We start from the raw sequence: 24294 nt of genomic DNA, 5'->3' as shown, positions 1-24294 counted from the left end.
CTGTTGGTGTTCATAGATTTTAGCACTTTGACCAACATAAAAACAATAGTTTAGTAATGTCTCACTGGAGTTTTTGTAGGAATGGATAGCGGAATATGGCCTGGTCCTGACAATCTGATCTTGTTCATTTGGGGGGTTTTAGGACCTCTTTCATGGATAGTTCAGTTGAAGAGAGGTTCCCTGATATATTCCTTGTAAATAAGAACAGTTCCTCCTTTTCAAACCAAACACTACTGTAGATTTTCTCTTTGATTTGTTTTGTGGGTTGATTTTTGATTTTTTCCTTTATCCCTGCAAGGGTATCTAAGTACTTTGTGTTTACGAGTTCTTTGATATTAACATTTTGAAGCAGTTATTAGGAAAGAGGTCAGAAAAATGTTCAGGAGTACTTCTCCTGTTAGTTCTCCATTTAGCTGTTTCTGGAAGCAGTCATTTCTGGGATCTAAAAGTTTGTCTTAGTTCCATGATTCAGTGTAATAGTTACTGGTTCTACATACTGAGTTTCTCTTTAGTCTGTGTTCTGCAGCAACAGCCTCTCTGAAAGCTCCCAAATGAACCATACTCCTTTCTTTCCATCTTCCTCAGGCTGTAATAGTATTGCCTTCTTAATATGCGTTTCCTGCATAAGTATCAAATTTTAATCCATGGAGATTCTGTTACATCTCAGTACAGTTAACTCAATCGTCTGGCTGTGCTGTGTGCTTCCTTTAATGCATAGCACCACTCCTTGTGTGACTGTGTCTCTTGTTTTTCCTCATGTATTTTGCTCCTTACTGTGTCCCACTGATCATTTTCTTTTTAGTAGCCTTCTGATATTATGGTTTTCATCCAATATTCAACTTTTATTCTTCTCAGTTCTTTCTGTATTGGCATAGAAACAAATACCCATTTGGCCTGACTACCTACTTTCTGTACTCTCTTTAGATGGGACTTGACTAGTTTGAGCTGTTCTTCATTGTTTCTCTCTGCAGCTGTCCTTGGTCTAAGTAATCGTTTGTTACTTCACTTGCAAAGGATGTGTACTCTGTGTGATTTTCCACCTTGTATAAACTCCTCAGTTCATGTTTTTATTTTGACACATCTTTTATTTCTATGAAGTTCATCCTTGTTGAAAAACTCATCCTGTTCCAAAATTACTAATTCAACGCTTCCTTTTTTTAAGGGTTTTAAGTGAAATTCTGTTACCACCCCAACTTTCAATAACCCTTGACGCAGTGTTTGATGCTATGTTCTTTTAAGAAGTATTTCAGATTACTTCATTGAGGGAATTAGGATCAGATCACTGGTATTTAGTTCTGAAGGCATGAAAACTATCCCTAGTGAATGTATCTGTGTAAGTTAGGATTTCTTATTAAAGGGTTTGTGAATAGCTAACATAAGTACTTTGTCTTAGTATCTGGGGCAATCTCCCAAGAGATCCTCAGCTCATCAGAACCTGGCCAAGAAAATTTTTGAAGGAATTGACATAAAAAATTGTTTTTATGTTTCATCATTGTTATCTTCACTTCAAATCATACATTAAAAAAAGACTAATAATGATGACAGTAAAGCAAACTCTTCATTAGCATAATCTAATATGTACAAGTCTTTAGAGACATAAAAGTTAATATAACTAGTATGCTGTTGCTGCAAGAATGTTTCACATCTATTTTCACTCTTAAGTACAGAAAAGGGAAAAAAAGAAAAATGGAGAAGCTGTAGTGTACTGTGAAATTATATTTTCTTACTTAATGTTTCTGGCCTGTTTCTTATTTTTTTTTTTCATGCTTGGGGCGGGGTGGGGGGACAAAGGCACCAAGAAAAGTGCGAATCTCTTGTCTGTATTCTGGAAATGCATCTTGTGCCTTTAAGACCAGAAGCTTAATTGCAAAGTGGGTAACGGGTGTTCAGTCCACAAGACCAAGTCAGAGCTGATCCAAAGTAACTTTTCCTCAATGCACATAGTGAGGGCATCCTGAGCACTGCCTCGTTCCAGCTGCCAGCCCATATCTATTGGGCATTTTTTTTTTTTTGCCATTGTAAACATGTCAAAAACAGTCCTTGATTTATCTTGCATCTATTGAGTCAGACAAAGACCATGCAGAGCTCACCAGAAGAAAGTAAAAATACAGCAGCACTGAAGAATACAAGTCTTATTCTATACTTGTTATTTCTTCATTTCTTTGTGCGAAAGAGAATGCAGTAAGCAAACCTTAAGAGGAGATTTTGTATACAGTTAAGGTGTAATATGACATAATATGACATATTATAGAACTTGCAATTGACTCTTATTATTTTTTTTTCTAGTGAGAAGCTTGCTTTGGGGCTTAATATTGTCTTCCCTTTCTCATTTGTTTTGAAGCAAAATAAGAAATTGCTGATGTATTATGTTTTCCTCTGTAATTTTCAGAATTCTCAGTAACTCAGTTAAATCCCATTCTTGTCTTTTCTGGGGCATAAAATTATTCTGTTTGCAATTTCTTGTAACATGTACATCGAAATAGCACCATTTCTATTTAAGATTGCACATCGTTAGCTTGATGGACAGCCTTAAGCTAACCAGAACTGACAAGGCATTCAAAGCAGAAAATAGGCCCAACAGACAGTTTGTGGGAAGGAGGACCTTCCTTGTTTAAATGAAATTTGGGATGAGTTTCTGAGTATTTTGTTAGCAATAGGAGCAAAAAATATCCCAGGAAGACACCTCGTTCACAAGTTAAAGAATAGCAGTCCATGATCCTTATCTATCATCTCTTTCATTCAAGGGAAAAAAACCAAAAACCTGTTTCTAACAGGACATAATAAAATATGACATTGGCAACAGAAAAATGAAAAAATAGCAGTTTTCGAGACCGTGCTAAATTTTCTCTAAATTTAGCATCATGTCTGTAATTTTACCCCTGTTATTCTTTTGCTCTTCTTTTATTTTCAGATTAGGCATGTCTCAGTTCCACTTTTTACCATTATTTTCCTTCTTTCTTTTTTTATCTTCCTTTTACCAGCATTTATTCCTCATCTTCCAAAACAATAGTTGTTTTATGTCCTGTTATCTCTTACCCTCCTCCAGGTTTGTGACCTAACACTTTGATTTATTTCTGCAGTTCAGTATTTTTAAATGCTTGGCATTCACGATACTGTGACTTTTTTTCCACTATCACTTTCTGCATTCAAATGATGTTACATTAAAACAGAACCAGAAAAACCTACACGTGACCAGATCATATAACCCAAGAAGCTATTAGTCATATGATCTCCTGATATGTCTTTAAAAGCATCCTGTTGCTCACAAAATTGGCATATTGTTCTTTCTGAGGTCCTGATCCAGCAAGGAGGTTTGTATGAATAATTTTGGAACACTACCCAAACCCCCAATCACGGAATCATGCCTCCATTTTTTAGCACACTTAGATTATTTTTAATCATACAGCTTAGAGATTCTAATAACAAACTTGATTTTTAGGATCACTGACTGAAAGTGAGGTTCTTTGGTCCTAAATATTTAGAATTTTTTTGACTTCTCTTGAAATCATTGACTGGTGAAGTCAATTGTTAAACAGAAGTATATCTTCTTGTTTTCCTACCAAGTCTCTCAAGTGCAAATGTGACTGGAAATATTTTTTTTTAATCTTTCATTGATTTCTCGTTTGATCAGCTGCTTAGTGACATAATGTATAGTTGGTTTCTCTTTGCAAAGATAATTTTCAAAGTTGAACAAGAAAATGGCTGGCATTCTTTTATTTTTTCTGCTTAAGTTGTTTCTTTGCAACTTCGACAGTATTGAAGCTCTCAAGTGCCAACACTGACAGAAGATACCATAGCTTAAATGACCCTGCAGAGCGAAAATCTTATTATCTGCAGAGACAGCTCTAGCAAGTTGTAAAGCACAATAGGAGAAAAGTAAACGGGCTCTACATAATAACATGTAGTTTCCTCAAGGCAAACACTTCTATCTTTTCAGGACATTTGACCAGTATTGACATCATTCACCAACTACTTGGAGAAGAAAAAAAGAGAAAAAAGAAACAAGAGGACATTTGTCAGGCATAGCAAACAATCCTTCTGATGGAAAGAGAAACCAGCTAAGGTCACTTTAGTTCTAATGCAGTCATGTTTTCATTTAGCGGTATGCAGGCAACCAGAGCAACACCGTATGCACTTTTCCCCCTCTTTATCTCCAGCTGCCTTCATTCATCTGGAAAAGGACAAGGTGTTTTGGCAGTGAGTGAGATCCAAGGCCTCACAGTTTAGTCATTCAATTTAATTTGCAGGTGGCTTTTTAGAAGACTTCTGTATACTTCTTGACGTTTTGGGGGCAAAATTTTTTTAGTGGCATGAAATAAATATGTGGTCCCATGCTTGATGTGAAAAATGTGTACCTGACACCGGTTGGGTTACCAAAAATGACCTACATTTGCTATATAAGACCTTAAGTAACGCATTTCAGTATGATTTTCTAATGATAAGTTCATTACAGCATAATATTTGGACAGCTGCTTGAACTTAACCTGTGATTTTTATCTCATCTGCGATGTGCCTGTGATCACACCTAACAGACATACACTGACTTGGGAACCTGGTTGTATACATGACTGTCTCCCAGAATGTGAGAAAGTCCCCTGAAGTTAAATTGAAAAAAGGCACTTCGGGATTTTATGCATGAGTGTTGCATTTCCTAGGTTTTATGTACTCAGTATTCCAGGAGCAAAATTCAAGCCCTCTTTGTGAGTAGCCTGTGTACAGCCTAGGAGAGTGTCATTTCAGTACCAAATAGATGGTGCAGTATCTGTGCCGTATGTATAATAAAATCCGGGGATAGTACTTCATCCCCAGCAGCACAGTTCCTAGGTTTGACAAGGCTGATCTTGAACCACTGGAAAACAGAGCTGAGACTTGAAAGATCCATGTGTTGAAAGACTGATCCTGAGTGAAAAGCTAGAAGTGCATTCCAGCTGCCAGAATGTGCAGGAGCTCAGCACACAGCTATCAGTCTTAAGTAAGCCAGGTCCCATAAGAGGCCCACTGTGGAGTACTTTTACGGATGTAATCAAATCATGCCACTGGAGCGTGAGACAACAGTGAATTTAGTTGGCTGGTGACATACAGTGGGCTGCAAAAGGAGCTTGGCTGGGAGCCTGGGAAGGAGGCTGTCCCACTCAGTCTGGGCAATCTTCCTCTTGGGTTGTTACAGGACCAATCTGAAAATGTGGTGCCCCTTCCTGAACTGAAGCCATGGCCTTATTTTGTGTCTCTGTAGTCTAAGAGCTGTACGCTAGATAAGAAATGCTTCCTGTCTACAGCAGCCAGACGCAAGTCTGAGGCTGCTAAATGCTTTTTCTCAGCCATGCACAGGACTCCAATGAAGAAAAATTGCATTTAAGATCTGAATGTCTAGTCACCTAGCAACTACAATACCAACAAAGGTTTCAAACTGGCTTGGACTGTATATCCCCACAGATCTTTTTTTTTAATGTATTTAATTACTGCAAGGCATTAAGATATTCAGATGGATTCTTGGCGGGACACAAGTACTGGAACAAATGGAAACAAATTTTGGACAACAGATTACTATGTTCTAAATGCATGTTTACTTGATGGACAGCCTCTACTTACTAAGAGGAAAACGGGAGAAAGCTGCAGGTTTTTTGTTGATATAGAACAGCTTCAGGGGCTGATCACCCGGACTCTGTCAAGCAATTAAATAATAGGCACAAATAAATAAAAACACTGGCCATAATTTCTAAAAAAATTGTTTAAAGTAGTGTTTGCAATATGTTCTAAGTCTTTTGTGTTCGATAGTAGCTATTCACAGTGCTTAGGAACAATTGTAATGTCCAAAAAACTGCAAAACGTAACAACCCACCCCAAAAGCACAGAAGAACTGGAGGCTTATTTGTTCTGTGGTGACTTACAATATGCCATAAAAGAACGTAACATGTAAATCAGGAAAGAGTTTGAGTAACATTTGCCTCTCTCTTCTCAGCACAAAAAAAAAATGTGTGGGTTGTGCCTTGCAAGCCAGACGGCAAGAATACTTTTACTTTTTTCTGGGTAGTTTGTTGTGTCAGTACTAACGATTTCTGAGAGAATACTGCTATGTGTTTAGTTTGGGGGTTTGTGGGTTTTTTTGGTTTCTTTTTCCAAATGCAGATTTTATGAAATTATTCATTATTTTAAATCGTTTGAAGTGATTGAGAACTTATGCTTGAGGGTATTTCAGCCTGTGTGCTGCTTGCAGTATTTTCCATGCAGTCCTTTATTTTTTATTTCTAAAATTTTCTGTACCATTGCTCTGTTCTGTATTACCTGTAAGTCTCCTGGCTGATGATACTTTTCCTATTCCCTAAAAATCAGCTGCCTTGTTTTTCAGTTGGAAAAAATGTAGCTAAGAAGAAAAGTTCTTGCACGTAAGCATTTCAATAGTCTCCGGCCAAATAAAAAAAATAAAATTAAAATATCCAGAAGTCATAGTACCTTAAAATAAAGATGCATTTTGTTTCTAATGTGAAAGGTAAAACTGGTGGAATTTTGAGTTCCTTTCAGAAATTTACTAAAAAAGGCACAAGTGCTGAGAATCTCAGAAATAGGAGCCAGAAATTAAAGTCATAGATTCACATCACACATCTGAGTGAGAGTATTGATGGGCTCGCAGTTGACGCTCTGGGAATTCAGCAAAACAAATATTTGATATTTTATATAATCACAGATACCTTTATCAGAATGCTTTTAAGCTTCAGTACTACATAAGCTTTAGAATTCAATATTTATGACTCAGTTAGCCCTAGTTCTGATATTCTATCATAATTCTCTGCTACTTAATCTCAGAGGTACGTACTACAGGCGTGGGTTAAACAGCCAACTCTGTAAAATGTGAGAGGGAGCTGTACTAATCTGTTCTCCTAGTGCATGTTTCCAAGTTAAAAGGAGGTGTCATTCTGACAAAAATGCAATAAATTAACTTATTAACACTGGTGTGCTTGGTGGCTCTCAGTGGCACTCCATTTGTAGAGGGCATTTTTTAGAAAAGTTTATGGCATGTATTTTAAACAGTGGTTATAAATTATGTTTTGTTCTTTGGTCAAACAGGTAGGCAAGCAGAGGGAGAGGCACAGAGTGGATTTCTGCAATTACACACTGCGTGTACACCTTAAAAAACTGGCTATGGTTAAATAGACACAGCTTCCCAGATATCCTAAAAGGGGGTTTTTTTGGACTTTTGAGGCTATAGAGACTCCAAGGCTGCTATCTTTTCATCAACAGTGACATCTTCTCTCATTCAACATGTTATCTCTGAAATAACTAGTCTCTGAAGAATCGGGAGGGGTGTGAATGAAGCAGAAACCATGGAGAATAGCACAGCAGAACAATATTTTCTTAGTACACGGTCTAAACTAGTTAGGACAAAAGCTGAGAAAAATAAGAGTGTCATTTACTTAAAGAAGATTTGTTTGACTGCCTTTTCTGGTAAGTGAGTGTGGTTTTTGGGATGCAGTCAGGAACTAAGAAGTTCACTTGTCTTGTGTTATGCCACTTCAGCAAACGGAGGGAGCAGATGTAGCAGTTAAGTGTTTTCAAAAGGTTGTGAAATTAGTTGATTAATTGAATTACTGAACTTAACAAAACCATGTCAGGATCAACAGGCAATTGTTTTATGCAGTCTTGTGCTGTAAATAAAGCACTGCTCCAGTAGTGACACCATAACAGGAAAAAGAGGAATTATTTTTGTTTAAACTTGTAAAAGGTCTTGTCATGATATCAACATTTTTAATAAACAGCACAGTCTTGCCTTGTTCTTCACGAGTTTTAATGGTGGAAGCACTGACTCATTTTGGTAAGCCACTCATGATTCTTTCCTTAGAGGTATGCCTCACAACTGACATTCATATTTTACAGTAATGCATTTCATTGCCATGTCTCAAAGTATTTTGACAGAATGAGTAAATGTTACATTTTCTGCATGACAGGAAGAATAGTGGCATGGAAATTAATTGCAGTAAAATTCAATTAACAGTGAAACATGGAAGTAGAATTCAGGCCCTCCATGCCTCTTGTCGTATCAGATATCTGAGGGGTAAGATACATGAACCACATTGGTCTTGTCTTTTCTACAAATTTTAACCTTCACTGGGAAATGCTGGCCACATTTCCTACATATTCCACTCTTCTCTACTTCATGGGATATTGTGAGAACTCATGCTGCTAGCAATAAATTGAATATTGATATGATCCTGGAAGTGGTAACTTTTGAAATCCCTTTTCAGGCCCAATGATACCACAAACCTAGCTTTTGGAAAGCATAGTGAAGTTCTGAAGGAGTGTCCTGAATTTTTCTTCTCTCCTAATTTGTATTTCTCATTTAGTCTGCGTCAGTTGGGTATTTCAGTATCCATCCATGTGAATACCACTTTGTGAAAAAGTCTTTGAGTGATCCAGAAGTTATTTACACCTTTGTGAAATAGCCACATTTTTCTTTGAGGCAGTTTAGTAAGACAAGCAGAATGGTACTTCACAAAGAAAAACAGCTTCTGGTTTGAACCATCTACTATGCATTTGTTTACCTGAATTAGTCTGCTAAGTAAACACAGTCAACACAAACTCAAGAAGTGGAGATCATTTGGGGGGGGGGTGTGTCTTGGGTATGCGTGTGCACATTACGTGCTTAACTCCAAAATTATTTGCTCATTTCTTTATGGGCGTTGCTGTATTGCACAATTTGAGTTTCCTACCAAAAGTAACACGAGACCACAGAAATTCAATTTAGAAAAAAAAAAAACAGGAAAGAGAAATTTGGTTGAAATACCTGCTGGAACTGCCAAACCCTCTTCACTGACTAGTCCGCTCACAAAAACTTGGAAGTCTGCGTTTGGTAATACCCTCTAGAGGAAACAGGCCAGCAGTTATGCAGAACGCACAATACAAGATTCAGTGACAACAATAAATAAATAAAAAAGTAAAAGGCTTTCATGACCTTGATGTCCTTTTTTTTATTCTGGCTAACCTGTAATCTCATTATGGAATGTGAGAACAGCATGACTTGAAAGAGGTTGCAGCACAAAAATATCTTTGAGTCCCTATGTGTTGCATTAAATAAATTGTTCTTTGGTAATTCTGTAAATAGAAGACAATGGTGAAACCTGAAGAGCACTCTTTTTTTGCTACAAGCAATGGTATAGCGGGTGTTGGAATGACTTAAAATTAAATTCCTTGATATTTCAGCAGTTCTGGATTCCTTGGTGCCTCTTCAAAGATGCTTAGTTTTAATAGTAAGTCTCTTAATCTTTCCTGGACTTTCAACACATAATGTGTGTAAGTTATATATGTATGTATATGCATATGTAGAGAGGTACATATTTACATACTAAAATGAAAGGGACTAGGAAACAGCATGCATTTGAGAAACCTAGAGAGAGATATATGTAGCGTGCAGTTGGGGAAAAAATAGTAATTAAGCAGAAAATGGGTTGTGGAGGGAAGGAACTCTTACCTCAGGAGACAATCTGCCCTACTTTATTTTCTCACATCTTGAAATCTATGAATCTTTTACTGGCTTTATCACTTTCCCCAATTCCCTGCAGGCCAGAGCTGACACTTAAGCCTCTGTTTTATCTTAAACCATTCAAAGCACATGTGAAAATTGCTTACCCTGCTGAGTCTGAAAGTGGCTGCATGATTGCAGGAACCGACATACTGGTTACCTCCAGTCCAGATGATCACTGTTCCTTGAGTGAAATCATGATAGCCCCAGAACTGCTGGCACATTTTTACGATATATGGTCTTTTATTGCTTCCAGTTGAAAACTGAATTGACTTTTTTTTTTTTTAATGTCTTAGGCCTCTCTGATATCTGACATAAAGACAGTAATAGTTTTTCACCTTGTGTTATTAACAGCTGGTTTGTATATGGGCAGTGTCAAGTAGTTGCGCTGTCTGTAACTGTCATGATTGTTTATTCTGTGGGCTCTCTCTACTGCCTTTGAGTACTGTATTTACAAATCCTTTCTGGTTTTATTCCATTGCACTTGTAACAATTAGCTTTGAAGTACACTGTTGTCACTACATTTTGGCATGATAAAATGCAGAGATGAGTGCAGCCACATTCAGATGTCTAAAAACAGAATTCTACTAGAATTTCTACAGTATTTCATTTTAGTAGGCTTTAACGTGTGTTGAAAATTGATATACCTCAAACAGTTCTCTGTGATGACACAAAATAAAGCAGGATAGGAATCGCAGGCTGTTTATGCTCAGACCATGTCATAAAAATGATATGCTTTTGTACTGCTTTTTATCTTCAAAGTTTTTCCATCTGTATTGCCATGTTTGAGAAGTGGCATATGAGTAACTGGTATATGAGATCCTTAGGTTGAAATTCTTCTGACTGATGACACCTGAACCTACATTTCAGTACCCAGGAGGAAGCTGTAACACCGTTTTTCACTGGTGTTAGCTCTTGCAAGGTAACTGCTACCTTTTTGGCTATCTGAGGAGAAAGAAAACAGTAATGCTAGGCATACCTCCCTTTACTGTCACAGAGAATCTTATGATTTTGCACTGGTGAGAATGTTTGCAGGGAAGTTGTTGTTGATGTCCTTTGAAGGTAAAAGTTAAAGGGTTTATGAATTTATGAAGGTCTGGAGAAGCCATCCAGAATAAATCTTTCAATTCTTCCCACTATACTGAGATCACAGGAGATGGAGACATATACTACTATTCAGTACACATATTAGAAACTTACATATTTTGTAGGGTAAAATATGTCCCAAAGGCTCCGCAAAATCAGCAGGGAGTTACTAGATGTAATTTTAGATCTTTGGTTACCATACTGGCTGAATTCAAGCCTTCAACCCTAGTCCCGTTAGTCAGTAAGCATTCTCTACAATGATGTCAGTGGTTTTATTTCTTTTTAAAATTTGATTGTGTTTTTGATACAACTGTACTCGCCATGCAGTGCAAACAAGGACAGTGGTCTCATCTTCTAACCTGGTTGCCTTCTATGACAAGGTGACCCACTTAATGGATGAGGGAGAGGCTGTGGATGTGATCTACTTGGACTTCAAAAAGGCCTTTGACACCATTTCTCACAGTATGGTCCTTGAGAAGCTGGCTTCCACTGGCCTGGACAGGCACACCCTCTGCTGGGTAAAAAACTGGCTGTATGGCTGGGCCTAAAGAGTCATGGTAAATAGAGCTAAATCCAGCTGGAGGCTGGTCACAGGTGGTGTTCCCCAGGGCTCAGTGCTGGGTCCAGTCCTGTTCAATATCTTTATCAATGACCTGGACGAGGGGATTCAATGTGTCCTTAATAAGTTTGCGAATGACATTGAGCTGGGAGGAAGTGTCAATCTACTTGAGGGTAGGGAGGCTCTGCAAAGGGATCTGAACAGGCTGGATTGATGGACTGAGGCCAGTGGGATGAAGTTTAACAAGGGCAAGTGCAGAGTCCTTCACTTGGGACACAAAACCCCTGTCCAGAAGGACAGTTGGGAAAGAGTGGCTGGAAAGCTGCCTGGCAGAGAAGAACTTGGGTGTGTTGGTTGACAGCCAACTGAACACGAGCCAGCTGTGTGTCCAAGTGACCAAGAAAGCCAATAGCATCTTGGCTTGTACCAGAAACAGCTTTGCCAGCAGGACCAGGGAAGTGATTCTGCTCCTGTGCTCAGCACTGGTGAGGCTACACTTCAAATACGATGTTCAGTTTGGGGGCCTCTCACTGCAAGAAAGACATTGTGGTGCCGAAGCATGTCCAGAGAAAGGCAAAAAAGCTGGTGAAGGAGCTGGAGAACAACTCTTATGAGGAGTGGCTGAGGGAACTGGAGTTTTTTATAGACTAGAGAAGAGTAGGCTGACGGGAGACGTTATCACTGGCTACAACTACCTGAAAGGAGGTTGTAGAGAGGTGGGTGTTGGTCTTTTTGCCTAAGTGATAGGTGATAGGACAAGAGGGAATGACCTCAAGCTGTGCCAGGGGAGGTTCAGGTTGGACATTAGGAAAAACTTATTCACTGAAAGGGTTATCAGGCTAGAACAGGGTGCCCAGGGAGGTGATTGAGTTGCCATCACTGGAGGTGTTTAAAAGGTGGGTAGATGAAGCACTTAGGGATGTGATTAAGTAGTGGACAGGTACAGTTGGGCTTGGTGATCTCAAAGGTCTTTTCCAGCCTAGGGATTCTATGATTCAATTATTCTGTGATTATATGATTCAATTTACACTAGCAGATTATGCAACAGTAGAGCTAATAGAATCGTAGAATTGTTAGGGTTGGAAGGGACCTTAAAGGTCATCTAGTTCCAACCCCTCACCATAGGCAGGGACACATCCCACTAGATCAGGATACCCAAGGCCCCATCCAACCTGGCCTTGAACACCTTCAGGGATGGGGCATCCACAGCTTCCCTGGGCAACCTCTGCCAGTGTCTTGCCACTCTCATGGTGCTCTTTTGGTACAGCCCAGGATGCAGTTGGCCTTCTGGGCTACGAGTGCACATTGCCAGCTCATGTCGAGCTTCTCATTGACTAGCACCCCCAAGTTCATCCCCAAGGGCAGCTCTCAATTACATCATCCTGCATCATGTACTGAAAATGGGGATTGCCCTGACCCAGGTGTAGGAACTTGCACTTGGCCTTGTTGAACCTCATGAAGTTCTCACAGGCCCGCTTCTCCAGTCTGTCCAGGTCCCTCTGGATGACATCCCGTCATTCTAGTGTGGCAACTATACCACTCATCTTGGTGTCATCTGCATTCTTGCTGAGAGTGTACTCAATCTCGCTGTCAATATAATTGATGACGATATTAAACAGCACCGGGCCCAGTACGGAAGCCCTGAGGGACACCACTTTTCATGGATCTCCATCTGGACTTCGAGCCATTGACCACTACTCTTTGAATATGACCATCCAACCAGTTTCTTATCCACTGTACCGCCTACCCATCAGATCCATATTTCTGCAATTTAGAGAGCAGGATATTGTGGGGGGTCGTGTCAAGAGGCTTTAGAGAAGTCTGGATATATCACATCTGTCTGTTTTCCCGTGTCCACTGAGACAGTTACCCCATCATAGAAAGCCACTAAATTAGTCATACAGGATTCGCCCCTGGTGAAGCCATGCTGGCTGGTTTACCCCCCTGGTCACCATCTTGTCCTATGACCCAGGAGGGGTGAGGAGACCAATTGTCAGTGAAGACTGAGGCAAAAAAGTTAAGTACCTCAACCTTCTCCTTGTCTGTTGATACATGATCACCATTTCCATCCATCAGTGGGGGTACATTCTCTTTGACCTTCCTCTTTTGATTGACCCAACTTTAGAAGCCCTTCTTGTTAGTCTTTACTTCCCTTGCCAAGTTTAGCTTCAGCTGTGCCTTGGCCTTCCTGACTTAAACCCTACACAACTGGGCAGTGTCTCTATGTATGTCCCAGGTTCCCTGTCCCTGCTTGCATTGCCCGTGCAGTTCCCTCTTCTTCTTTAGTTTAACCAGCAGGTATCGACTCAGTCATGCTGGTCTCTTCCCTTCCCTGCCTGATTTTCTACATATGGGGACTGAGCGCTCTTGCCCTTTATGGAAAGCATCCTTGAGTAATTTCCAGCTCTGTTCCACACCCTTGTCCTGGAGGACCATGTCCCAGGGGATCCTACTGAGTAATTCCTTGAAGAGCTGGAAGTCTGCTTTCCTGGAATTTAGTGTCCTGACTATACTCCTCACCTGTCCCATATCCCTCTGGACCTTGAACTCCACCATTGTGTGATCACTGCAGCCCAGGCTGCCTCCGATCCTAATATCATTGATGAGTTCGCTTATATTGGTGACCATAAGGTCCAGTACTAACTTGAAATGTATACTTCAAATTAATAAATAAATGTCAGTTACATGGTCTTTATGAACTTTCTAGATGCATAGGAATTTAACATCAATCACGTTAGTTGCTGTAATATCTTTTCTGTTATTATACCCAGTCTTGGCCAATTTGCGTGCCAGCTGATTTCTGAAATTTTGAAACTTAGGAGTCTCTTGGATCCTTATCATGATGCTGTTACACTAACTAGAGTAAATATGGAGAATGAGACTGAAGAGATATTGGGTGAACAAACAGGCATTATTGCCTCCTTTCTAAACAAATACTGTATTGGATTGCAGAATATACGATCTGAAGACATGTTTCAGACCTCAAAGAAGCAGTGAGAGTCTTTGACAAGATTGTCTTAGATAGGGAAGTTGTATGCGTGCAAGCAGCTAATGAGTTATTTATATTAGTTAACTAACTTTATCGTATATTGTTGTAACATTAAAGTAACCCAGAATAGAAATTGGGTCATTTATGTGTCCTTTATCAAAACACTGTTGACAGAAGCAATTCTGCAGTAATTCGTTGTCCCTGCTTGTAGCATTTGCAGTGGCACTTGGTTTGTGCCAAGAGCCATCATTTTAAAGCACTCAGTACCTTCTGAGAGGTCTGCTGCTGGGTAGCATCAGCAATATTTTGGACAATTTCTCAAGAAATGCAGTACAGTCGCTCATATTACAGATACAGGAAGAGAAGCATGTTTTCCAAATGCAAACTGCACAATATGAAAGTTTGGTGTACCCAGGCATACATTTTTATTTAGTCACAGATTTTGTCAATGCCTTGTTTCTCAAAATAAAAGAGACAGTAATATCCCTACTTTATGAAGGTATAGGTAAATAATTTTGGTCTTCCAAACATCTCGAAGTTGAACACACACGGAAGTTGCAGCTGTCCTTATTAGATGGACACATCTGCCAACAGGTTGCCGAAAGAACTGATGCTGAATGAAAGTGATAAGCTAGAGATCGTCATAAGGGACATAAACTTCAGCAGATGTGAAGTTCTGTATTATGCAATATTGCTTGGCCAGACTTGTGGTAGCTATTATAATTTCTTCACTGCAGTTGGGTTGTGGGAAGGAGTATCAGTAACATGGCTAGCAAGGCAAAATTTTTAAAGGCAGTACTTTTTCTTTCTTTGCCTTTTTTTTAAAAGATTTTGATGAGTAGAAATGTAAAATAAAAATCTGTATTTTAAAATATTCATTTATTTTTCTTTATTTCTTACAGCTTGTGGCCAATGCAATCCTTTTTGTCAGTGTAAATTTGTATGGGGTCTTTGTGAGGATTTTGACAGAAAGGGCTCAGAGGAAGGCGTTCCTTCAGGCCAGGAACTGCATTGAGGACAGGCTGAAGCTGGAGGATGAAAATGAAAAGCAGGTCAGTTTCTAAGCCTTATTTCATTTGCTGTATTCCTTCTGTGATGACTGTAGTTATGTGAACCATGGGTCGGGACATTGCTGTTGAGTGCATGAGAGGGCATGTGTGTTTCCATTGTAAAAGAAGGGTGCTGCATCCCCCCAGCTGCTCCAGCTCTTCTTCTCCTATGCATACTCTACTCTTCTTCTGCAGCACACGCAGAAGGTACAGGCTGATCCCATGGCTACTGTAAGTTCCAGCACCAGAGGGGATGTTTTTCAGGGGTGAGGTGGTGCTAACGTACTATTGCAATGTAAGATCCTGGGGGGCATGTATGTTTTCAGGTGAGTGTTAAATATGCTGTAAATACTGCTGGCTCTGTGTACTGTAATCTGTTTGCATTCATGACACCTATAAAAAAAAAAATCCACATTTTGTGGAAAAGTGGCTGCATTGATATATATGAATATCTGTGATAATAATTTATACCTTTTTTCAAAAGCCACCTTAGTAGTTTGATCATTTATTTCACACGGTTCTATCAATCAGTATTCGAAGCAGATTTGAAAACAGTGAGAAAAACCCACTATACTAAGGACCTTGCTGTCATTACTCACAGATCCGAATCTTAAACCTACTGAGATCTGTTCATCTGTAAGTGTTGGACTAGATTTTTATTTCTGTCTAGGTGATAATAGAGGGCCATGCTGGGTATAACTCCATTGACCTCTGTGCAATGATGGTAACAGGCCAATAAAGCACCTAAGTGGCATTCCAACCTTGCTATACAGGATGTTGAGGTCGTCAAAACTTGTGTGCCTAACATGCTTTTACTTTCTTTCACTTGCAACTTCTCTAGCAAGTCTATTCCTATGTGTGAAATAACACAGGTCTTTAAGTGATTTCTGTTATTAATTGAATGAATGCATTTTTATGACCTGAACATACTCTACAATAAGTAGACATCTTCTTTAAACAACTGTATATCTTTGCTGGCTGTGTATTGAGTTCAAAGCCTTTAGGTTTGATCCTGCTCTTTTGTAATCCAAAGCTGCAGATTTTCAAAGACACAAATGTGCCATAAATCAATTTCCATGGGAAACCTGCCATTTGTGCCTTTGAAAACTTTGTGGGATGTAACATGAAAATAATACTGTTTTTTGTGTTTCTGTAGTTAGCACATTAGTGATCTGTCTTATGTTTTACCCATGCATATAGAAACACAAGAAAGGAAAAACATTACACGTAAGTTGATGGTATACCTAGAGAAATGTTTTGCAAATGTCAGTGAAGGGAATACACTTTTCTCTATAGCTGTGAAGGTAACATTATGCAACATAGTGTAAAATTCAATACAGAGCTGAAATACGCTAATTAGCTGTCAGAAATACCACCAAAATATTTCTGTGGCTGCTCTCATTATATATTGGAATACCTCTAAAACCATGGTGAGAGTTAAGACATGATTACAGGCTACAAAATTGTTCTGCAGTTGCTGCGGGCTAATGTAGCCCAAGTTTCCAGCTGGCAATACTCAAGAGTGTTTGAGAGGAAAAAAGACATTGCTGACCTAGTTCAGTTTTTGTGATCATTCCTGTATTTTTGTTCTCTGAACTACCAACATTACATGTTAAAAAGGACTGATATTTTTAATCACACTTTCTTGTCTCATTCAAATGCTCTGACCTATGTACTGTAGCCCTTTTAAACTGAGAATTGTAATCCAAAATACTAAAACCTTTCCCTTTTATTTCTGTGCAAGTCTCTAATTGGAAAGGAAAAAAAACCCATGCTATTGAACATACATGGCCTTCTGGAGTTAAAGTGTTGACTGTGTGAGACAGATACCACACTTGAATGTCTAAGTGTCCTACTTACAGCGGTTCTCCTTGTGTGGGATGAATTTGTAGAAATAGCCCCACATGATAATTTTCATAAATTTGTTTTTATGAGCAAAAGCAAATGTCTCATTTTTGGAGACATACCGCAGTGGTTTGCCAGCAGGCTTTGAAAGTGTTGCTGGAGAGAAGAGGAGCAGAGGGACTCTGTTTATTTTAAAATTCAGTTTAATGTTCACCCTGTTATCTGTTCTCTGTGGTCACAACAAATAACTGGCCTCGATAGTGGCATCATCCATTTGTTACAGTGCTAAGTATTAGACTGCAACACCAGAGTAACACGAGAAGCAAAGGCCAAGAACCAAGTAAGCTTTAGACTATAAGCGAATAATTATAATCATTCACTTTGGAGAAGCTGCTTCTCTCATTTTTTGTAAATCTCTGCAGCAAGACCATCCTTTACAGAGCAAGCAGTTAAGAATAAATATTGTGAGGTGGATCCCATTCCCTGGAACTGTACTTGTTCTGTTCCTGCTCAGTCAGAACACTTGAGCACTTCTCCTTTACTCTCACTGTGCCATCTCTCTGTCACCACTTCATTAATTCCAGATCATCCTGTGCACCTATAGCAAGACATTTTCACCCTACTCACTGGAGGACTCACAGCATTAGTTGTCCCTAACAAAGCTGCAAGCAGCCTTCAAGCAGTGCTTCACTCCTTGCCAAGTGATCAAGAATGGAATAAGCAGGTATAGGGAATGGGGGATGTATTCAGCGAAGAGAAAGAATTAATATGCTGCTCATTGAGGCTGCTTGTCATCTGATTCAGAGGGAAAACTGATAAAGAAGTTGTGGCTTACCATGTATTAATTCCCAGAGTGGTGGCTCCTGTGATGACATGTTCCAGGGAAGTGGTAGATTTATAATTCTGAGACCATCTTAATTTGAAGTGCAACTGGACCACTGTGTTTAAAGGCCTGTAGACACCCATTTTCCATTTTTCTAGTCTCTTTCAGCATGTGTATAGTTTTGTCCTCCCCATAGTTTTGTGATGTTGAATTTCACTCTTAATTAGGCACTGTGAAATAGAACTCCTTTGTCATAGATTTGATTGGGTGCTCTCCAGCTCGTTTTGTGATAAATTATGAGTAATGATTGTACAGTAACCTTTTCCATGCCACTCACAATGCTGTAGGTTTCTTTCATAGTCCTGCTACTCTTTCTTTCCAAGCTGAAGCGTTGTAGTCTGTTTAGTCTCCTGATGCATGGAAGCTGTTTACTACCCCAATCTCTCCAACTTTGAAACAGGTCTTACACATGGTTGTCCCCCAAGAATAGAATATTTTTATGCATATATATGCATTGAATCTGGAGAAAAAGTGTATAATTTTCATCAGTGAAATGCACTTGCTGCAGCTCAGGCTAATCTGTTGTTTTCATATGAGGAAGACTGGAAAAGTGTTTGACTTCATGCAAAACTCCAAAACTCACAAAACCAGCTTTGATATCTTCACTGTTTTTTAATTGTTTAAGTATATGCAAATATGTTTGCAAAATAAAGAACATCTTTCAAGCCGCTTGTTTAGATCATTCCTTCCCTCCTAAACGTTGCTTTTGTACTCACAGTTAGAACATGATGGTGGAGAAACAAATGGAGAATAACAATGTCTCCAGAACTGGGAGTTTGCTATCTTAAAAACTATTTGTGAATTTACATTTAATCTATCAAACCAATGGGGTTGAAGAAATTTATTTAGTGATGGCATCCATCTTTCATGAAATAGTTGTGTACTACACTACAATGCATAAAATTTAAATTTATTACAGACTTTAACATAAGAAGCTGAAGGAATCATAAAAAAAAATAAAGGTAGTTAGGAAGCATTGGGCTAAGATACCCAGCTGTGTGTCTAGCTTCAGGGCCAGAACCATGGCATTCCATCTAGTCTAATTAGTTTTGCTGAGAGGAAGAGTTGTTCCCTTTGCTAGTATGACACCATGCTGCTGCAGTAATGGGAGAAAGATTAGCGCCTTGGTGTTGCTCTGCAGTGCTTTTGTACATGTTTGCTGGTAATGAGTGGTGTTCCACAGGGGCTGGTACTGGGACCAGTGTTGTTTAACATCATTGTTGGAGACAGACAATGGGACTGAGGGCACCCTCAGCAAGTCTGCGGGCAACACCATGCTGTGTGGCGTGATCCACATGCTGGAGGGAAGGGTTGCCATCCAGAGGGATCTTAACAGGCTTGAGAGATGGGCCCAGGCAAATCTCATGAATTTCAGCAAGGCCAAGTGAAAGATCCTGCACATGGGTTGGGGCAATCCAAAACTCAGTTACAGGCTGGTCGGAGAATGGATTGAGAGTAGCCCTGAAGAGCAGGACTTCAGTTGTTGGTAGATTAAAAGCTTAACTTAAGTTGGCAATGTGCGCTTGCAGCCCAGAAAGCCAACTGTCTCCTGGGCTGCATCAAAAGAAGGTTAAGGGAGGTGATTCTGCCCCTCTGCTCTGCTCCTGTGAGACCTCACCTGGACTATTTGTTTCAGTTCTGGAGTCCTCAGAATGGGAGGGACCTGGATCTGTTAGAGTGAGTCCAGACAAGGGCTTTAAGATCATTAGAGGCCTGGAGCTCCTCCCTTATGATGACACACTTAGAGAGTTGGGCTTGTTTAGCCTACAGATGAGAAGGCTCCAAGAAAACCTTAAAGCAGCTTTCCAGTACTCAGAGGAGGCTTACAGGAAAGATGGGGAGTTGTTCTTTATCAGGGAGCGTAGTGATAGGACAAAGGGTAACAGTTTTAAGTTCAAGGAGGATAGATCTAGATGAGGTCTCGGGAAGAAATTTTTTACTGTGAGGGTGGTGAGGCACAGGAGCAGGTTGCCCAGAGAAGTAATGGAAGCCCCATCCCTGCAGGTGTTCAAGGCTGGCTGGGTCTTTGAGCAACCTGACCTTGTGGGAAGTGTCCCTGCCCATAGCAGGGGTGTTGGAACTAGATGCCCTTTAAGGTCCTTTCCAACCCAAACCATTCTATGATTCTGTGCTTACCAGATCATTCAAAGCTAGCTAAATTCTCTTTCTGCAATGCTGAATTGTGCATACAAATTTCTGCATGTATATGTGTATGCATTCCAAATGTCTGCTGCATTTATGGCAATATCTTATGAACATTGTAGGACCTGGGACATCACTGAGTCAGAGACCTGATTGATAACTATTCATGGAAAATGAAACATTGTCAGCAAAAGATACCATAAGTCCCAGTGAAGAATACTTCTAACTATTGGTTAGGGCATTTGGGTTCATATTTTCTGCTGTGTTCAGATCCTTCTTCAAAATAATTTAACCTAGATATTACACATTCTGTATACTGTATTGCCTCCTGTACCTATGAGTAAAAGGATGGCGCCTGTAGCAAACTTCCACTGGTTTTGTCCGTTATGTTTAATTTGATGTATTTGTAAGAAAATGAAAAAAATACATTATGTTTCAATTGAGAAAACCGTGTTGGACTTTCATTCTGGTAATGGATAACATGTTGCTGGGACTTTTTTCTTCCATCAACCAAACTGAAGAATTACTTGTTTACACAGCCTCAGGCAGAAGTAGTTTCTAGGGCGCCTGACATCAAGCTTATCAATGCATTATCCTAAAGAAGAAAAAAGAGCATATGAACCTTGTTTTTTAGTATAAGTCTGTATAGTCACTCAGACTCAGTCTAACATGAGGTTGTTTTGGCCTGCTGTTTGTTGCAATTATTTTTTTCACACAGATGTATGTATGGCATACATTCATGCCACCTGTTTTAAGTTCTTACATGTTGTAATGGATACTTGCTTAAATTGAGTAGAGTGGACAAACAAATAGATAAGTCAGAAAACAGTAGTTGTGTCATTCTAAAGCCTGGCGATATTTTGGCTGTTAGGAATTTTGAAATAAATATTGGAAAATTTCAAATATGTTCTGGTTCAAACAACTGTCATTTAAATTTGCAGGTGGTGTTTGATTCCTTGTAAATTTTTCAGTTTATTTTTCCTGCTTGCTCTGTGTATTTTCCATTAGAGAGAATGAAGGAGGGACAAATAACAACACACAAAGCTTTTGTTAGATCATTAAAAATGCACTACCATACCATTTTCAGGATACCATCATGGATAACAGCTGCTAAGGCAGATTATCATAGGAGAGAACGCTGGCTATAGTGTTCCTTAAATTAAAAAGTAAGGTAATTACTTCAAAAGTACTTTCTTACAGCTGATTTCTAAATCTCGAGCAATATCCGTAAGTGCAATGCTATGTGGACAGTCATGGAGTGGTTTTATTTATTTTAGTAGGATGCCACACTATAAAGTAAAATACCCACAGGGCTGATTCCTGATATTCTTCTTTCAGCAGCAAGAATTCATAGGGAGCTTTAAGATGCCATTAGGAAGGGTTTCTTACATCTATTTTTATTGTTTTCCACAGAATTGTTTTCACTTCTAGAAGTGTCTTAACTATAAAAGAAAGCTAGTTAATGCTTTAACACAGCCTGACACAACTTTTTCTGTGCCACTCTTCATGTGCAAGGCAATTCCACAATAGAGCAGCAACTCTGCCACATAGATGCTTCACATTACAGCAGCTGACCAAGCCATATGTACAGTTTGCCAAATGATTCCTGAGTTGCTATGTTACTGCTTAAGCACAGATTATCTCCATGAATAGGATACTAAACTGAGCACCTTGCTTTTGTTCTGGTGCGCAACACTATATGCTGTTTGCACACATGCACTCTCATAGAAGTTTTGCCGGTCCTTTTGGTCAACCTTCTGAGAAGAAAAAGAGATAGACCACAGCCCATTAACTAGCAGCAAAAATATGTTCTAATGTAATTTTTTTTATTCAGGTTTGCCATTCTATAGTGAACTTCCATCTATCACGTATTTTAAATTCTTCCCAAGGCTTCTGTTCCTCATTACCCAATATAAACTGTTTTTATTTGGAGATTAGCTTCCATTCAGGCACATTTGATTAGGAGTTTCCCAGTATGACAAGGTAATAATGAACTAAATCTGAGTAATGCTTGTTATTTTAAGTGAGTGAATACACTCATTGCTTCCTTAGCATGTTTGTGGTCCTTCTTTTTTCCTCTTTGGAAGCCAATGAGATTTGCTGCTGATGGGTTCTATTCTGTCAATGCAAAATGAGGACCAGTAGCAAGGGACAAAGGCTTTTAGATTTTTCTAATCTAGATTAGCAGAATTCTGTATTTTTCAAAGCAAAGTATATGTATTATATATTATATATCATATATCATATATATCATATATATCATATATCATATATTATTATATCTTAGTCTCTGGAGATTTTGGCATCCATTGCATTTTACTGTTTTCCACTGTGGTTTGCTTTCTTATTGCTCTACTAAAGGCATCTGGCTTCTGAAAGGAAGTGCTAACTGCTTACTACTTAATATGTCTTACTTAGGTTCTAAAATTATTACTTTTGACTTGAAATTCCCAGGTTTTTAAAAATCGTTACTCTTCTTACACCTACTACTGAGCCTAGTTTCTATCACTAACAATCAAAAAGTTTTATCTTTACTGAAGTCTTGCTTGTTTCAGCACCAGCAAAAATCTGTAATAAGAAAGGGCATGTACTGATATTGAGTGGTGACTGAAGCTTTAATTATGTGCTCTATCAGACAATAGCATTGTGATGAAGCAGCAGTACTAGTGCAGCAGTGTCCTTAATGTTCCTCTGATTCTTCCCCTGTTCTGGGCCCTCAGCTGCAGAGGGTGTCTGCTTCATCAGCAAAGAAGGAGTACTGGAGTCGTCTGCAGCCTTTCTGTCTGCACTGTCCTATGCTGGCCATTTCTCAGCAAGGTGTTAGAGCAGACCACAGCAGGTTTGCCACATATCTGTGTGGAGCTCATGGAATTATCTGGGTTTTGGGGGAGTGTGGTGAGGGATTTCACATCTCATGGGGCAGAGGAAAAGCAGTGTGCGCCACAAACTCAGTTACCATCTTAAGCTGTAACATGTAGCATGTTCTTTGAGAAAAAATCCCATTAGCTGGGAACTGGAGGATTAGTGAGGGCAGAAGAGGGATTTTTTTGTACCTTGCTGAAGGCTGAGTTCTGTGACATTTTTGTTGACCCACATTTTGAACAGAACAGTGATCAATTTATGTGGAAAATATACCTGCCAGTTAGAGCATATTTGAAAAGTGTGGTTTAAGGCTATGATACCATAACTGGTGATCACTGGTGGTTGCATCCAGGGAAGTTTTCAGACCTGTCTTTTACTTCCCCATGTTCACTGCAGAAAAGCAAAGAATTTTACCACTGCTTTTTTTTTTCCTTTTCCTTGTCTTGTTTTTCTCTATCTGTTTCTGCTTTCACCAAGCAGAAGAGACAAATAATGTGGTGTTCCACATCTAGTTTGAAGGAGTCACTTTGAAGAGATAATCACTGCTGGAATCGAGTACCTGTTCCTAGCAACGTGCTGCACAAAAGGTATTCCTTCTTCCTATCAAGTATAAGGAAGGTTTCAAGTTATCTGCTCTAGAAAATGTTCTGATTATATGTTTGTGGCTACTTGCCTGCACTATGGTGAGGCAAGTAAAGATGCCTTGAGTGAAAATGCAGTGTTTGGTTGTGTGAATTTAGCTGCTTCTTGCTTGGGAAGCTTCTTTAGCTACTTCTTGCTTGGGAAGCTCAAGAAGTAGGAAGATTTCCGTCTGGTGAAATGAGTAACATCATTTTCCTGTCAAGTTTTCTGTGATGGTTTTGTGGATACATTGGATTTTGCCAGTTGGGTTTCAGACAGAGTGAATACTAATGATTGCGGGGTGAAAGTAAAAAAGGTGAATGATAGGTTGACGCTGCAGCCATTTAATCATTGCTGTTTATATCTAGTGTCAACACTGTTAGCTTGCCTTTCTGAAGATTAATCCTTACTGATACATTTCTAGAACATACTGATTTAATAGATATGAGGCCAACCATGAAAACAGGCTACGCTTTTTATACTTCTAGTTTCTCTGTTTCCTCATAACCTTTCTCTGCTCTTGTTCCTGTTTGAACAAGATTTGTACAGCTGATCTCAAGTTATCCTACTAGCAATATTCCAGTCCATTCTGGAATCACACTTGCTTTTATAAGTTAATGTCACATAAATATTCCATAGTTATTCAATGGGTGTCTGGGGCATTTTTTTACGTGCAGAGGTTTCTAAGTTGATCTATGTCATGTGTTTTTGTGGGTGGTACCCACAAAGACAAAACATACTGCTGAG

The 24294-nt window shown here is 39.3% G+C and overlaps 1 protein-coding gene across 3 annotated transcripts in view; it reads left to right on the top strand.

Annotated features, from left to right (window-relative positions):
- ADCY1 (adenylate cyclase 1) overlaps positions 1–24294 on the top strand; it is a 155671-nt gene that overhangs the window by 31656 nt on the left and 99721 nt on the right. For all 3 annotated transcript variants that reach the window (XR_011337652.1, XM_069859714.1, XM_069859712.1), the window contains exon 2: positions 15048–15197. Coding sequence is in view for 2 of the 3 variants with exons in the window: in XM_069859714.1 (XP_069715815.1) it covers positions 15048–15197 (150 nt within the window). In the remaining variant the exon portion in view is untranslated. The remainder of the gene's footprint in view (positions 1–15047; positions 15198–24294) is intronic.

The sequence above is a fragment of the Phaenicophaeus curvirostris genome, chromosome 6, assembly GCF_032191515.1.
Source record: "Phaenicophaeus curvirostris isolate KB17595 chromosome 6, BPBGC_Pcur_1.0, whole genome shotgun sequence".
NCBI lineage: Eukaryota > Metazoa > Chordata > Aves > Cuculiformes > Cuculidae > Phaenicophaeus > Phaenicophaeus curvirostris.
The sequence above is the reverse complement of the archived record's forward strand: the minus strand, read 5'-3'. Positions and strand labels throughout refer to the sequence as shown.